The sequence below is a fragment of the Oculina patagonica genome, chromosome 4, assembly GCF_052425735.1.
Source record: "Oculina patagonica isolate OP01 chromosome 4, crgOcupat, whole genome shotgun sequence".
In the NCBI taxonomy this organism is placed as follows: domain Eukaryota; kingdom Metazoa; phylum Cnidaria; class Anthozoa; order Scleractinia; family Oculinidae; genus Oculina; species Oculina patagonica.
In genome coordinates this window covers 28,181,950-28,199,483 of record NC_135761.1, presented here as the reverse complement: position 1 = coordinate 28,199,483, position 17,534 = coordinate 28,181,950, and the positions used below count along the sequence as shown (strand labels likewise).

General features: G+C 36.7%; 1 protein-coding gene across 1 annotated transcript in view; it reads right to left on the bottom strand.

Moving 5' to 3' along the window:
* Positions 1-1,713: 1,713 nt before the first annotated feature.
* LOC144650111 (cleavage and polyadenylation specificity factor subunit 1-like) overlaps positions 1,714-17,534 on the bottom strand; it is a 32,116-nt gene continuing 16,295 nt past the window's right edge. The window contains exons 24-43 of the mRNA XM_078509771.1: positions 15,425-15,523; positions 14,908-15,087; positions 13,632-13,815; positions 12,226-12,298; positions 12,081-12,139; positions 11,443-11,595; positions 11,122-11,238; positions 9,988-10,078; positions 9,519-9,603; positions 8,898-9,039; positions 8,326-8,394; positions 7,868-7,951; positions 7,241-7,387; positions 6,693-6,725; positions 6,279-6,345; positions 5,501-5,548; positions 5,211-5,351; positions 4,512-4,641; positions 3,823-3,961; positions 1,714-2,913 (exon numbers count right to left, since the gene is read on the bottom strand). Coding sequence (XP_078365897.1) covers positions 2,866-2,913; positions 3,823-3,961; positions 4,512-4,641; positions 5,211-5,351; positions 5,501-5,548; positions 6,279-6,345; positions 6,693-6,725; positions 7,241-7,387; positions 7,868-7,951; positions 8,326-8,394; positions 8,898-9,039; positions 9,519-9,603; positions 9,988-10,078; positions 11,122-11,238; positions 11,443-11,595; positions 12,081-12,139; positions 12,226-12,298; positions 13,632-13,815; positions 14,908-15,087; positions 15,425-15,523 — 2,089 coding nt within the window. The 3' untranslated portion in view covers positions 1,714-2,865. The remainder of the gene's footprint in view (positions 2,914-3,822; positions 3,962-4,511; positions 4,642-5,210; positions 5,352-5,500; positions 5,549-6,278; positions 6,346-6,692; positions 6,726-7,240; positions 7,388-7,867; positions 7,952-8,325; positions 8,395-8,897; positions 9,040-9,518; positions 9,604-9,987; positions 10,079-11,121; positions 11,239-11,442; positions 11,596-12,080; positions 12,140-12,225; positions 12,299-13,631; positions 13,816-14,907; positions 15,088-15,424; positions 15,524-17,534) is intronic.

Here is a 17,534-nt window from a genome sequence, read left to right as displayed (position 1 = left end):
ACACTTCATTTCAGGTAGATCCCATTCTCTCGTCTTGGTATCAGTGTAATATTGCCAGCAGTACTTTATCCCTGGGGGAGGTAGTCTGTATATGTTTGGGTGGGAGTGTGGCACTGGGACTATGAGGGCAAATTATGCTGAGGGGTGGGGCAGGTACCTGGAGCTTACTAACATCTAACTGGGGGCGGGGGAGGCAGGTTGTGTTTCTTTCCTTTACATTTAGAGTGTTTTCATGACCACAGGTAATTTTTATATGCACCTCAAGTTTTCAGAGGTAAACCCCCTCCAAATACAAATGCTACCATTATTGAAACAAAATTTCTTCTGTTAATAAATTTCCCCACCCTCAAAAAAGAGAAAATAATATAACTGAAAAACCAGGCCAACAAAAAAACATTTTTAAAAAATACATACAAAATAGGAACAGGATTTGTTAACTGTCGTAACTCTATTTTAGGTATACCTTGTTAGTAGAGCCCTAATAATTCTCTCTTGGGCCAAATTTGTCATTACATGTTAATAAAGATTGATTGATCCTATCTGTCTGTCAAACTTTTTAAGGGTACTTTCTATTAGTCAAAACTGGCAGGCGAGACGGGTATATTTGGGAACAGATTTCTACTGTTAGTCAGACTTGACCTGTCAAATCAGTCAATAAATAAACATTGCTATGGTGAATTTGTGGGAAAATCTCGTGGAAAAGGCCCATTTCACATTCAATTCACTGGACTGACCAGCCAGTTCTGACAAATGGAAAGCACTCTGAGTTACAACTGTGGGTAGACAACTTCATGCACTCAATTCATTTCCTGACATTCACCTTCCCTCCAAAAAAATTCACACTGATGATGTAGATGATAGATCATCAGATCTGTAGTATGTAACAGCCAATCAGAGGCACTCTCTTTGAAGTCTTGACTACACTTAAGAATTCTTTCTCATCAGAGGTGGTGTAGCGATTTGAAACGTGGGGGGGGGGGGTGATTATTGTACTCTAAGCCAAGCACATACCTTTCCCAGGGGGAGGGGGTGCATTCCCCTGCTCAAATTTCCCAAATGTCTTTTACAGTGTCCGGTGTGCCTGCAATCAATTTGTGACAATTCATAACTAAACCGTTGCGATGATCCTGCTTCTTGGTGCTTTTTAGGAAAATCTTAAGTCGTCAGAGGGAATATTAAATATGTATGCTCTGAAGTCATCGACAGGCAATGTCAAACACAATCTTCACAGATTGTGGACCTGTCCCAGTAGCATTTTGGGGAAAAGGAGTTTGTTGAAAGTCATGCACCGCCAAGCGCTATCCTGATGTTATGATTTATGGAAACATCATGAGACTGAATGCTAATTTGAACTCAGTTATTTCGAATTCCCTGTTATTTCGAACTAAAACCCATTTCCCTTGAATTTGCACTTCAGTCATTTACTATTGGCTATTTCAAACTATTTTCAATTTCCCCTAATGGTTCGAAATAACGAGGTTTTACTGTATCTATTTTATGCTGTGCTAGCAATACTTTCAGCACTGAAAGGTGGGGGGAGGGAGGGCTGAGCTCCCCAATTTTTGTTTAGGGGGAGGGGGGCTACAGCCCCCATGCCCCCCTGCTCAGCTGTCTATTCTCATACTATAGCTACCGCTGAGAGTTTGTAACTTCAGGACAACTCACATGTACAAGGAAGCTACATTTTAAACAATTACTCTGTGAGCCATGACATTGACACATCTTTTTTTATTTTCTCAAGAAACTTTATTACATAGACAAGATAATTATCTCCGAATAAGGTTTTTTCATGTTTTATGTACACTGCAAATAGTAAAACACTATTACCTAGGATAGACAAGAAGGCAAGAGCTAGACTGCATAACACCTCACATTCAAAAAATGGCGTCCAACACAAAGAGCCACTGTTTTGAACTGACAATGGGCTTTTAATTTGTATGTGTCATGACAACATGTATTTAATCAGCCTAACAGTAAACAGTATAGTAAATTGTACACTATTTTTCAAACAAGTCTATTACCATGGTTTCAACTATTAAAACACAACCCTAGTGATACCTAAAATGGTTTCCTTTATTTTTTTCTCAGGTTGCAAATTTTTGTGTAGTTGAAATTTACAGCAGTCGTTTCTTTCAGACAGACAAATCCTTTTCTCAACAGTTTTACTGCTGTGTATCGGAATTTAAGAAGTCATTAATGTCTAGACTGCTGTCATTATAAGTCTGTTGAGCAGGTGAAAACAAGTGAATAAACCAACTAGCCAAGTGCATGATTTGCTTGTTTCAGCCCATTCAACTGACTAAAAAGGGATGGCTGACACTCTATTAATGACATTTATCAGAAGGTGGTAAGTCATTTTTTTTTGCCAGTTTCATTCGTTTTGACAGTTTTTAGGTTGCTGAATTTGTTACCCGCAGGAGATCACTTCTTTTAAAATTCTACTGTGTACGTTTGTAACTTAAAGCTTCTAACATGTTTTATAACAGCGAAAAGAGCTGATAACAGAAGCGATAGTGCTATAGATAGTTAAACATTTAATTCAACTGTGGGGTTCCAGAAAATATCCATACTCACCACATGGGAGGTCACTAAATATTCTGAGGGGAAGGGGGCTTGAAAAGCCAAAAAAAAACATAAGAGCGAGGGGCACAGTTGTTTTGTGGAATGACATTTTGACAATATTTTAGGCAAAATGTGTCAACTGATTTGAAGGTGATCCTAAATACTTTCCATGACTACAAGTCATTACACTATAAAAACTTTACTAAAATAGTATTATCACCAATGTACATTTCTCATAAATAACCAAAACGTTTCCTTCTTTATTTATTTCAACCATAGTCTTTGCCTTTTCAGCAGCTAGTCTCAGAAATGTGTGCATGCTCTTTCAACATCCATCAAGTCATCAAGAATCTAAAATTATTGAAACAGTAATTAGGAATTAGACCAACAGGCTAAAATAACAAGACAAGTACCTCAAATCATCACAAAATTATTACAAAAAGCAAAGACAAAACATAGCAATAAAAAATAAGTGATGGTTTGGTTGCACTTCATCTTAAATGTAACAATAGTGTTACTTTTTAACCATGTTTAAAAGATCATACAATAAAACTCTGGAATCTTTATTTAAAATGGATTATGGATTTTATCATGAATTTTAGTATCTCATAATGAATTTTAGTATTTTAATGAATTTTACTAGTTTATCATCCATTGTAATTTAATATATTATATTTACTTTCCTTATATTATTTTCGTTATCGTTTTTTAATTTTAATTTTACTTGTAAGTTTTAATTCTGTCAGAACATTGAGATTTCTTAATGTAATGCGCCAGAAATAAATTATCACTATAATTTATTATAATGTGCTCATGTGGAACCGTGACAACAAAGCCTTGTTATTTCCAGTAAAGTGTGGTTTACCCAATCTAGACCTCTTGTGCCAAGGATTAGAAACAGTGTACAAATGTATGTAATCAAAGCAATCTTTGTTTATCACCACGGGCAAAGAATGACTTTGTGGAAGAATTTAAACACTTTGTTTCATTTCCAGCAATTGGAATATGAATTTGGCTCTGTACAACATACTTCACGTCCTTTACTATCTTGCAAAATCAATGACGCTTAAATGTTAGGCATATTTCTGCTATCCTATAAAAGTTTACTCATGCAGTTGCCCCTGTAGTAGAATTTTATAAAATAATATTTTACTGACAACTGTCAAAAAAGTCTGATAGTGGATATTAGAGTTTTATTTTTTTGATGGTTCACACTAAAGTTGCTCAACTTCCTAAGAAGCAGATTTGACTAATTCACACCTGTGCGGGGGTGGTGCCGATTTTCTTTGTAACCTCAAGTCTTTCCATTGTACCAAGCTGAGCAAACTTATTGAGTAATTCTCCATCCAGTATGTTCCTATGAGGATTGTTAAGGCTACGTTTCTTTCCACTTACGAGTCTGTAAAGCAGAAAAAAGAACAATGAAATTAGTTGAAGGGACTGCATTCTTGTTTTATTTTGTAACTAACCTCGCTCTGTAAATACCATCACGCCTTGAAGTGCCACAATCAATGACAATAACTTAGTGTAATTATTACACTTTTAAAAGGTATTTAAGTTAAAGGTTTGCCTCCACCCACCCCTCTCAAACCAGTACAGTCAAAATGCTCAACAACAATATTACAAAACACACAAAAAAACACAAGAAAATAAATCTAAGGGGAGGAGGGTGACATCTCTGTAACAGGCCACGTAACTGCAATGCAAACTCTTACTCTTAATGCGGTTTACAAGAAGAAAACCACTTCTTAGAAATAAAAATTCGATAGCGTATTCAAACATGCTAAGCGCCTGCTAATTTGCAACAAACATCATTGTCTCACCCTGATGAAGGTGGAAAGAAACCACCAAAAATTTAGATTTAGATTAGATTTAGATTGGCTCAATTTTGTGTATAATATAATTGACTACATTAGTCTGTGATGAACATCTAATACAAGCTATCTAACCTGAAAGACTTTGGGTTGAGTCCTGCTATGTGAGGAATGCACTCAACAAGCTTGGTCTGCAGCATATGCAGTCTTCTGTAGGTTTTTTCTGTCATTGGCAACAGAAGTCCAAGCCCTCCATCCAGTGTGCCTGAAAAACAAACATCATCTAGGTATTATTTGTTTGAAGAGAGTTTCCAACATGTGTCATAAAATCATAATCAAATACCAGTAATCAACTTGGTCAATCACTACAGATGAGGTCAACAAACCAGAACTCTTAGTAATACCAGGTCACAATTTGTTCTTAGATTTTATTCCTCTATAAAAATGTTGCTCAATTTTCTTTTTTATATAATTATACAGTTACAAGCAAAATTATTACGAAAATTAATAAACAAAAAACACATTATTACTTTATACAGTCAATCAAACCCTCCTTGGTACTTAACCTGCTACATCTAGTCAGCACCTACAATTTTGGGGCCAATTAAGTTTCGTTTACTTACCTTTCTGATTTAACGCCATCATTATCATGGCATTATGTCAACAATATTTTTTCTTGTGTTTGAATGCTCAGCCCATTAGCATCTTGTGTTTAATTGGTTACCAAGAGTAAACAATAATATTGCCTTTTTTAACGAAAGTGAATAAAACAAAGTAATATTTTTTTGTAGATTATGGGCTTGCTGAGAGAGTACAGACTCATCTTTTACTCACCAAAGCAAGTTAGTTGCCTTAAATCTTTTCCGCCAACTTTTCCAGTTGTTCTGGCACGAATCCTAAAGAATGACACAACATTGCTTCCTACATTGATATCAGCTCGCTGCAGTAGCCGCTGACCACCAAAACTTTCAAGAGCTGAAACAAACAGTGAGTAAGCAATCAGATCACAAGAATGATTTTTTAGGTGACAGAAAGCTGGTCTGCAGTAAACAATTCTAAATCAACATGAGGAGTTTCTGAAAACTATACACAACAAGACAATAAGATTCTTATTGCATGATCACCTTCTGGCTGATAAGTGAGAAGAAGCAGGTTCTGGTCAACATCTGATACTGTAAATTAAACAACAATAACTGAGATAATAGAAAGGTAAAAAGAAAAAAGATGACGCTTATTTATAAATACTTGTCTGTAATAGTGATAAAGACAGGAACATTATAGAAACAAGAAATGAACAATAAAACAAGATTAGTAGCAAAAACAATTGGTTGAAATATGTTACACTAAGGTTGGGATTCCAGGGATCAGAGCAAGTAGTTCAAGACACCAGCAGTACTATTTCATGTCCAGTTTCTATAGTACAAGGGGACTTAGGAGAACGGCAACGCTCCCTGGATAGGGTGCTAGTCCATCACAAGTTAAGCCACACAAATAGACATTTGCTGATCCCTATTCTGGCCAGAGAAAGTGTATCTCCCTAGAACAAGTTGCCTCCTTGGCTCATCAACACCTGGGATGCTAGTCCACTGCATGCTACCCTTCCAGTTTTCTTGCCAGGTTATCCGAGGAAGACTCCAGCACCCAGCAGGACACTGTGACAAGAAAGTGTCTTTCCCGAGAACACAACACAGTAACCCTGTGTAAGGTTCAATCCCAAACATCTTGATCCAGAGTTGAACACATTCATCATTAGCCACCATAGATTTATTGTGCCGTGGCAGTGAAACACTTATAAAGAGGCAGTGCAAGCGGGAAAGAAAATGCAATAAAAGACAACAGCAAGGCAAAAATGTTTGCACAATGCTTGCTATGATTTCAAACAAGAAAGAAGTTCTGTCTTACCAAGAAATCCCAGCTGAGAACCATCAATAACAAAATCAGCTCCATACACCTCCAGTGGTTTGGGATCCTGGACACATATAATAACACAAACACATCAAGTTGTCTACCAATAATTTACTTATGACATTATTTAAGTTTATCTGGGTTAGAGCAGCCTTGACAAAGACAAGTGCAAAGAGTTGGTTGCTTGACTCGGCAGTTAACAGGAAGACTCCTATCACCTAGATCATCACAATAGATAGGAACTGATACTGTTGAGTTCAAACCATTCATCAAATATTACTTTATCACTCTTTTACAGATTATCCTTATGGCTTTGCTTGTTGTGTATACATTTAGACTTAGATTTAATTGTCATTAAATTGTAACAAATAAATTATCAAATTACATTCAGAAAGAAAACAAGACACCAACCTTGCTAACAAATGCCAAAGTCTTTGTTTCCTCCTAATAGGCAGAAATAAACAAAGAACAAAATAAATCTATTAGAACGACAGTACGTGGAGAAATATTTATTACAAAGACAACATACTTAAATTGTTGATAAAGAACCATCTGTAAAATCACACTGAAAACAACTTTGCTCTTATAACGTTAAATGTTATAGCTTGGTTGCCTACAGTTAAAGGTGAAGTTTGTGTTTGGCCTAGTGGCATGGCCCATCAGGCTGGAGCATTTCCCAGTTTCCATAAATTGAGTGACTAGGAGTATTTCTACACATCCCTGGATGGGATGCTAGTCCATTGCAGGGTTACCCTCATAATACCAATTTATACACCTTGTATGGAGAGAGACACTATAAGAATTGAGTGTCTTGCCCTTGAACATGACACAGTGACCCTAGTCAGGGCTTGAACATGAGACCAGCACAATAACCATCAGCCCACCGGGACGCGAAGTCATTATTTTTAGATATTAAAATTTTATTCCCAGCAATGTGACTAATAAAGCTGTGACATTACCTGTAGACGTAGCAGTGTTATACTCTTGGACAAATCAGCTGCGATAATAAGATTCTTGATGGACGTCAAGGAGTGAATGTACATTTGCGTGTCAATGAACGCCATTCCCACCAAATCATTGTTATCTTTGAAGTTCCAGATGTAAATCTGTTGGAATCATATTAACAAAAACAAATTACACAAACTAAATTTAATTTTAGCAAAAAAATTGAAATACAATGTCCCCAGGGAAATTGGAAACAGAAACTGTCCCTTGCATAACAGAAAACCTAGAAAAGAAAGTCTAAAAGAAAACAAACTTAGATAAATACAATGTGTTATCAAGGTTAAAATTCAGCCTTAAAGATTTAGCATTGCAGACTGTCACAATGTCAGGTCAAACTCAGCTCATCAGAAAATACTTGACCTAAATATTTGTTCAGCTCTCATTTGCCCTGTTCTATGAAGTGGTTAATGAGTAAACCATCAACAAATGCCATCTTGTAGGAATGAAAGATCAACCCCTACATACACACATGCATACCTTGTTCCATCAAAAGGGAAGACAAATAACTGTTTTGCTGCGTGCTTATCTTTGAAGTTTACACAAGACAATAGTGACATGGCCTGCCATGTACTTGAACTCACCTTCTGTCCTATGGCACTCACAAGGTAACCATTGACTTGAGTCAGAGCACTAACAGGGCCTTTCTGCTCTTTACCATACAGCATCTGAATAAGACAAGAGTAACAATACAGATCAATACAGGCTTCAGAGCACTGACTGGTTAGTAAGGCAGCATGGAGTTATAACTAGACACAACATGACATAACTTCCAAATGACTAATATGTGGGTGCAACAATCTATTTAAAATCTAAAGCTTGGATCACATTGCCCTAACAATTTGCCGCTACATATCTATACTTTTGGGTGGAAAAAGGCTCTGCGTAAGTAAAGTGCCTTGTGAAAGAAACTGTTAGGTCGCCATGGCTTCAAGGTACAATGAGGAGAGATGTAATGAAATGCAAGAAAATACATGCAGAAAATCATTTTGTTTAAGGTAAAGCAGATTTGGTTGAGGAACCACAGACAATAATTTTTTACCTTAAACTTGTTCTTTGTTAGTGGCTGGCCTGGCTCAGGAACAACTTCAATGATATCAAAGATTAAAATCTGATGGAAGAACAAAGTAATTTTATTTTATTACGCACCAGATGAATACCAATTGGCCCGAGAATATCCACATAGACTTCAGATTATTATTTACCCTTCTGATGATTATGCTGATGTCAATTCTTTTAACTTGTAATACATATGGAATCACACACATCATCTTCATCATCATCTTAACATGTATATTAGCCACTTTAGAATTAAAAATTATATCAGCATTAACATTATGGTAGGGTGAGGAGACTCCAAGAAACCACCAGGCCTATAGGGGAGGCCACCTCGGTTATCAATATGTTTATAAGTAATTCAGTTGTGGATGTGCGGCTAGGTCAATTCAGAATCATTTCAGTAAAAATTCAATAATTTATTTCTTAAAAGTAGAAAAGCTAGTCGAACCAGTGATTGATATTGGGAGAAAATTCCAGATTTTAGGATCCTGGTAAAGTATTGTAAACTGCTTAAGATTAGTACGACAGTGCTGGTGTTAGGTGTTAACTGCTTACCCGTCCCCTGCAAGTGATATCTTCACCATACACATGAGTGGTACCAACACAGATAAAACCCTTGTGTCCTGTGTGCGTCTCCTGACTTGACAGCATAAGGTTCTTACATGTGGTTACATGTTCCCAATCCTCCATTTCAATACTGAAAAAAACAGCAACAAATATAATGACACACTTTGAGCTTTTTTCCTGGACTAACAACACAAACATAACAAACTTTATTTTTCTCTAATTTTAGACTACTGGTAGCTTGTAGCTAATATTATTAATATTTAAAATCTTTGAGAATACAGTAAAATAGGTTACACAAATATGTTACACACTTACATGTAGAAGAAACTAATATTTACAAATATATAGTGAAAAAATTGGAGGACTGAAGTGAAAACATATTTTTCATAAATTATAAGCAGGAAAATGTGCAGAAAACAGGTTCTTCTATAATAATACAAGGAAATTCTGAACACCTTTTTAGCTAATGAAGTGGAATTGACTTTGGTGAGAAGACTGCTGTACGGTGACGAGTAATCCCCATATAAACTAAAGTCTAATATACTTTTGCAACTGATTGTGGATAACGCAATGTACAATGAAAATTAACAATAACAGGAATAAACTAACCGTGTACTTGGTATGATCTCCCAGCTAACTGGCGAGATAAGCTGTAAGCTAAACCGGTCAATGATTGGATATACAAATCTTCCATCTATGATAAAAGCAGATAACATTCAGTTATTGATAAGATATGTAGCTCTAGCATGTCTTGGGAACTCCAGTTTACTATTACAGTGTATATGTTTTCTGGCTGACAAACCTGTCCAAGTACTTAGACATCTGGTATCAGGTAATGAGTTTAAACAGAAAGGAAAGTCCAGGATAGCGAAGTGTAAAACAGATTAAAGATTGTCAGCTGGAGTTAAAGAAGGAGTGCTCTTGAAAAATTAAACAAAATAAAATATAATTATATCTTTTGCTCACCAAAAAATGTCTGCCATAATTACTTTATTTGTGCAACCTCTTCTGTTAAGACTATTCACTAACACTATTGAGATTTACTAAATTATTTCCTGTGGATTCATGTTCAACGTACCTCGGTCAACATCTTCTGGTTCATGATCTTCAGTATTTAACTTGACAACTTTCTTAGTTTGTTCTGATAAACTTGTCACAACTGCATATGTCTGGCGAGAAAACAAATTACATTGAAACCCATACAAATACAAATGTAATTGCATATTGCTCATATATCTTTAAATTATAGCAGAGAAGATTAAAGCTAAGCAAAGAAAGCAATTAAAGCCCCCTCCCCCCCTCCCCCCCAAAAAAAGCAAACCAAATAAGCCAAAGCAAAGTAAAGTAACGTAAAGTAACCTACAGGAGGGGGGTAAAACTAAGAATGTTACAATCAGGAAATTTGGAAGGCATATAGACATCACCAGATCTTTGTATAAAAGATTTAAAGTGATCAAATTTTCGATCTCCATTTTTTTACATTTTCGTGTACAATTAGACTTTCTTACTTACCTTGCCAATTTTCAAGCCATTAGGAACATCAGAAGTCGCTTTATTTTAACGTTTATTTCCGATAATTTACGGCCGCCATTAAAAAACCTTGTTCCAAGGCTTGGTTGCGAATAGGGAGAAAATGACGTCAAAGACTCCAAATACCTCACGGGTTGAAATTATAATAACAATCAGCATAGAACATTGCACGAAAAATAAGCCCAAAGTTTTTGTTGCTTTTCGCGTGATTTTCACTACATATTGTTATTATAATTTCAACCCGTGAGGTATTTGGAGCCTTTGACGTCATTTTCTCCCTATTCGCAACCAAGCCTTAAAAAAGGTTGATTAATGGCGGCCGTAAATTATCGGAGATAAAAGTTAAAATAAAACGACTTCTGATGTTCGTAATGGTTTGAAAATTGGCAAGGTGAGTAAGCAAGTCTAATTCTACACGAAAATGTAAAAAAATTGAAATCAAAAAATTTGATCATAGTGGCACTTTAATGCATTGCTGCATGACATAACACAGCTACTTGTAGAATATTATATCTGGGTGTTTTTTTATAATTCAGTTTGAACAGTGTTTGGTTCTTTTACCCAAGGACAAACAAAACTCATTGGCCAGTTTTGCAATCCTTAACCAAAACTAGCCTAAGAATACAGCCAAGACCTTTCTGCACCTTTCCATTTTATTTAATTGTTTTGTATAAGACACTACCTTGCTCTCTCTGTTGTAGGCCACAAAATGAGGTGTACATCTTAGTGGAACCTTTCGCACAGGCCAAGGGGCATCATAACTTAAATGTGTCGGCAGAACTGAAATTCTTAATTCTCCCTAAAAAGGACAAGTCAGATGTAAGACGTGTTAATTTCACAACAACTGACAAGCAAGTTTTAGTTATTCTGTTACCATGGTCTCTCTCGTTGTTTTTTTTTTTTGTAGGTCTAAAATCAGTTTTGCTGTACATTTCACTTATTGTTTGAATCTTGTAGTCTGAATATGGAAAAGACTAGTCTTAAAATGGACAAGACTATATACCTTCTTGTTGAAATAAAGAAACCCTTTAGGACAGTTGACATTGTGAAAAGGAGCAAAACAAGTGACAGCGCCGTCAATATTCATGGGATGAGCTCGCAATGCGCCTCTACTGGTAACAAACAGCCAATGGGGGTATGAGCCACATACAAACACCTAAAAGAATAATGTGTCATGTTAGTCGCCAATGCACTTTTTGCACCAAGACCTTTACCAAGCTACGTTGGTATTCTTGGCATCAAGGTGGAACAAGTTTACAAAAAAATGCTAACTTAGGGAATATTGTTAAAAAACAGGTTTATGTGAATTGGGTGTGAAGAGATGTTCCTGTATTACCTTTTAATGCAGACAACCTCTTTTAGTTATAAGATGAAATTTTGTGATTTTGGAAAGACAATATCTCACAACACTTTGTTTTGATGAGTTTGGGAAATTTATTGCCACTTTTATAAAAGAGTGACTTTTTTGTGTGTGAAATGTCAGTCTAGGCTGCGGACAGGAGAAATTAAAACTGATAATTATTTCAGGATAACAGTTTTTCCTGAAATCAAATTCTTGAAAAACGTGAAAAATTGACATTCAACAATTTAATGCAATAAAGTAAAAACTACCCATCACTCACTGTAGTACATGTAACTTACCCCAGAATAAGAAGAGATGTCGTTGAACACACGAAGACTGGCAACTTTGGGTTTTGTCCCTAAAAATGTAACCAATGTAAATGTAACAGTTAGCAGTTTGCCATATGCTTGAATGTTTTGTAATAAGTTTGCTATTAATTTCTACCTTGACCAGCATCAGCTTGCTTTACTTTTTGCTGCTTCGATTTCTTTTCACGAAGAAGTAAATTGTGCTGAAGCTGAAAACAACAAGACCATGAATTACATTCCATCATCAACTTGTACATAATCATGTTAAATAAAACAAATAAAATGGGAATTTGTAGCGGCATGTCCACAGAGTGGCTCTTCATCTACTTTTTCCAAATTGGTGTTGGTTTTTGTGGAGAGAGGAAAACCAGACAACCCAGAGAAAAACCCTTGGAACAAGGGCGAGAATAAACAACAAACTCAATTCACGTAACTATGGTACCATGTTTGCATCCTGGCAAAAGATCAACAATTTATACTGGTGGGATTAAGGTTCATGTTCAATAGAAACATTCTGCTTTTTCAAATAATAAACTACACTGTATTTGTTACTAGTTGTTAACTACAGACTTCATTTTTACAACTGGAGTATTATACCACATAGGCGGTGGAAAAAGAAATTGGGGGGGGGGGGCTTAACCCCCCATGATTTGGTGCCAAAAATATCACGATCGCAGTGTAAAATTGGTTTGGTAAGATATCTCGTCTAGTGATCGTTTCAACCAAAAATCCCCCCCTGGAACCCCCCTTCCCACATTCTAAAACGCTCCGCCCCTCTGTACCAGGCATTATTGTAAGCCCACCTACAGTTGGTGGGCTTATATTGTAGACTACAACATTAGCATTACAAATTTGGATTTTAAAGGGACATGGTCAGTGTTCTTACCGCGCTGACCTGGACACTAGTTTTCACGTTTTGAAAAAAGACCACTGTGGACTTTTTTCAAAACAAGCCATCAGAAATCTGCTTCAATCTTCTCAGTGTTTCACTAAATGGGAAAATTTAGAAGAAAAAAAAACACTGAGAAGATTGAAGCAGATTTCTGAAGGTTCTCTACGCGTATTTTGATTTTGGGTTAAGGTGGACTTTTTTCAAAATGTGAACGCTAACCATGTGGGTGGCTCCATCGGGTAATCATATATGATGTGGCGCGCGCTAGTGTCATACTTTGAAATGTGATTTTGCATTTGTTTTTAGTCCTAGTTCGCTAGAACTTAACAAATGCAATCAGCAATGATGAAATAGTGTTCTACAACCATCTTTGTTAAAATAATGGGTTTAAGTCGAGAATTAAGACTACCCAAACAAATGCGTCTTTTAGTGTTTAGCTGGCTTTGAGTGGCTTGGAGCCACCATAAGTGCATCATGAAAATGATATCAACATCCAAGCTATAACAAGTGCAAAACATACAGGATTGATGTCACTCCATGCATACAAGCACTTTCAAAATAGCGTTTATTTAGTTATTGCATGAAATAATGCCAGAATAAATTGGACAACGTAAGATAAATCAAGAGTAAACTGAGGTGGTGAAACAAACCTTTCTAAACCTCAGGTTTAGATGACCCTCTACAGATGCTTCAGTGAAGGTAAATGCTTCATACACCAGAAGATCTTGTTCAACAATTGCAATCAGCATGGGTCTGCTGTTCTTGTGTCCAAGTCCTGTTAATAACACTTCCTTGACAGGCACTGAATCCTCCTGACCAACACTAGCTGTCATACTGCTAAATATGATCAATAACACATTTTATAGGTAAATGGTTTGAACCCAGGAGGAAGTATCAGAAGGTCACATACCGGTAGTGTGATCGTCCAGGTGAGAGTAGTTCTGAGAAGAACTGTTGTTGGTGACTGACGTTTCAACAACCTGAGTGGAAGTCATCTTCAGAGTCAAGTGAAAAGTTGTTGTCAGTCGATGATGTTACAAGTCTGGTCCATTGAAGTTGATTGGTCAGTTTAGCCGTCATGTTATTAGCTGTAAGACTCATTTTTGATCCGTCTAGTTGTTAATCTGTTTGTGGTCCATTTGTCGGTTCTGTTTATGTCGTGTTGTAAGGTGCCGGTAGTTGTACCAGCTCTCCAGAGTCATATCACATTTTGTTAATCTTGTCACTATATTGTAACTGGTAAAGGGGAACTATTCTACTGTTAGACTTCCAAGCCAAGACTTCCCTAGCCTTGCAAAAGAAATCAAGACACTGACATGTAATCACGAATGTAAGACCAGTGTGAGATTTGACTAAAATTCTGTGAGACGTGTATTTTTTAAAGTACTAATTCTCACCCTAAAGCTGACTGTGATGGCTTGTGTCAATTTGCGCAGAAAAAGCCAAAAAGCATAGATTTTGACTACTGCTTAAGGGGACATATTACCAGAATGTGAATAAAGTTTTAAGAGGTTTAAAGAAGGGATTGAAGAAAGAAAACAAATTTGAAACACCACCACACAATTGACCCCCAGGCAAGAGCACTGCGGGTTGTCAGGGGGACTGTCTGGTGTCCGTCTACCAATTTTTAACTAAAAAATTCTAATTTCAAAAACACAATAAATCTCCAATATTTCTCATTTCTCTTAATTTTACTAATCCTTTGCGAAAAAAACTATCTTCTCCCAACATCTCCAAAAATCACCCAAAAATTTACAAAAAAAAACATAGATATATAGGATAATGAGAGTGCTTTTGGATTCCTTGAGACACAAAGAAGATATTTCCATTAAACCCCTGTTGAGCTGTAAAAAAATGACCTTTGGGTATAACAATTATACCCGAAGACTGAATTGTGTTCCCTATAAGGAAGAGGTAGTTACACACCTTGCAGCAGATGCTGATCCACTATCTACCAGCACTCTAGGAGCCATATTGAAATTCTTGACCAGGAAAACTAACTTGAAGTCAGGTAAAGTGTAAATCTCCAGGACACCATTGTCACGGCAAGCCACACACCACCATGTTGGCTTGACTGCTTCAGTGTTTGATTCTGCAGCTGGAGCACTGAATAAATAGATGAGAGTTTTAATTTTATATAAAGAAAAATAGGTAGACAACACAGCCCAAAAGCAAGATAAAAGTGTGCTGGAACATCAAATGAAGATGGGGGAGTATGGCTTGATTAACATAGTCTGATATCAGTCGTCGTCATCGTCGTCATCATCGTCATCATCATCACTTCATTAACCACTCAAGATTTAAAAATTACATATTAGTCAATTGACCATTCAAGATTTAAACAAGAACAAAAAATCATTTCTGGAAAAGGAAAAATTGCACTATAATGCGTAGTGTAAACTACTTTTCTGCAAACAACTTATGTAAGACAAGTAAGCATTACCTGTCATTTGGTTTTTGCTGTTCTTGTGTGTCTTCAGCTGATGTGAATGGCAACGATGATTCTCCATACAGCAGTTCATCCTCATCAACAATGTCCATGCTGAATGAAACATCATAAATTACATGCAGCAAGCAGTATCACAGAAACAATAAGCTGCCTGTTTACATCACTGCTGCTGATGTACACAGGGGTAACAGATAAACCAAGGGTGAAGAGACTAGGAGGGGGGAGTAATCATCGAGCAAGCTCTGCAATGGACTGGTAAATAATTATGAAGCCAAGCTGGTCACTTTGTGAGTTCATGACATACTGGTAGGAGATGAAGATATGCAAGAAAATATGTGAAATATTGTATCTTTTAACAGCAGAGTTTCAATACTGAAAACCATTGCAGTTAATGACACTATGCATCTTAAAGAAACAGTGTCACCAAGATATAGTGCTACTTGAAAATTCAATGAAGGTGTTGGTGCTAACTAATGGTGGCCTGGCCTTCCTAAAATGTACTGTACTAGTCATGAAAATTGTTACAGTGCGGACACTCGAACCATGAACACTTGGACATTTTTTTGGGCCTTTTTTGACGGTTAGCCAATGAGAGCTCTTCTTATAAACAAAAGGAATAACATTTTTTAAGCGCCGTCCAATCACAGCGGTTGCGGGAAAATATAATGTGAGTTTCTTTATGTCAGCGACTCGGCAATATTTCGAATGTGAAATGGCCTACGCGCCTGCTAACTACGCTGGAAAGTACATATTTTTCGCTAGAATCAAGTTATCTTTCAAGATTTTATCGCCACCGTCGGAGTCTTTTTTATTCCTGTTCGGCAAAGGTGAATGCAAACTCGGTGTTCATCGACAGGGATCAGAGAAATTATGTAAACCTAGCGTGTATACAAGTGAGATTCAACAGCGGTTGTTGTTAGATTAGCGAAGCTGTGTCCAAAGTAAGTCCAGCAAATTCAATCGCATACTTTAGAAAATGCGGCTACGTGACTGACAACTCAGATTTTTATCTTACACATAAAAACAAATAAACTCACTCTTGCCGCTAACATGGCTACACAACGTAGATTTTCTTCAAATGCAGGCGCAGATTAGACAAGATAGAACAAAACTTTATTGAATAGAATAGAAATTGCTCTGATTCAAAATAAGTCCAGCAAATAGCATACTTTAGAAAACACGGATATGTCTGATTCTGTTGCTATTTTTATCTTATCCGTGGGAACAAATAAACTTGCTCTTGTTGCTACACAAATGTAAGTTTCCTTCAAGCGCAATAAGACACAGAATGTATGTTAAAAACTAAACTTTATTAAATATATTCTGTTCTGATTCAACCTTAAATGTCACGTTCTAGTAGTCTAAAAGTCAAACTTTATTTTTGTACAGCACAATCACAACCAGAAATGCATGAACTAATGTCTGAACTAATTACAGTGTACCGGCACATTATTTGAAGCCGAAATGAAAACACGCAAAAATAAAAACACAACAGGGAACAGATCAAACGCAGTTTAGTGCAGCATAACATGAGTAAAGTACAATTTTACCATTTGCATGCATTCCTTTTTTCCGCTCACTGCACTCGGAGAGAGTCAACAATTCCATGTTTATACTCTTCGATAACACTTGGCAATCTCCAGTCATAATTTTCCTCTAATAGAAGTTTATTTCGCAGCGCTCGCTGAACCCGTTGCTGAAGAATCATCAAGTCTCTATCCAAGGCAGAACGATCTAAATATTTCGCTGGGTTCTGTTTCTTTAGATCGACGTGGTCGCATAAATAGCAAAGAACCTTGATTTAGTTTGTTGGCGGGAAGCGCTAAATACGTCGTAGTCGCTCTTTGCTTTCGTATACTATTATTCAACTTCCTTTAGTTCACGCTGTACGGTGCGAATATCAATAATCAATTCTGGGTGTTTTTCCTTTAGCTTACAAGAGTTGACATCATTACAAGGGCTTTTCTTTTTGATGTTGTTGAGTTCGGCCTCTAATGCGCGTCTTTCCGCAAGTAACAGCTTATCAGGAGACGGAAAGAACGAGTCCAAATCCTCAAATTTCATGTATTAAAGCCAGTGACCTTCGTGAGCGGAACCCTCTGTT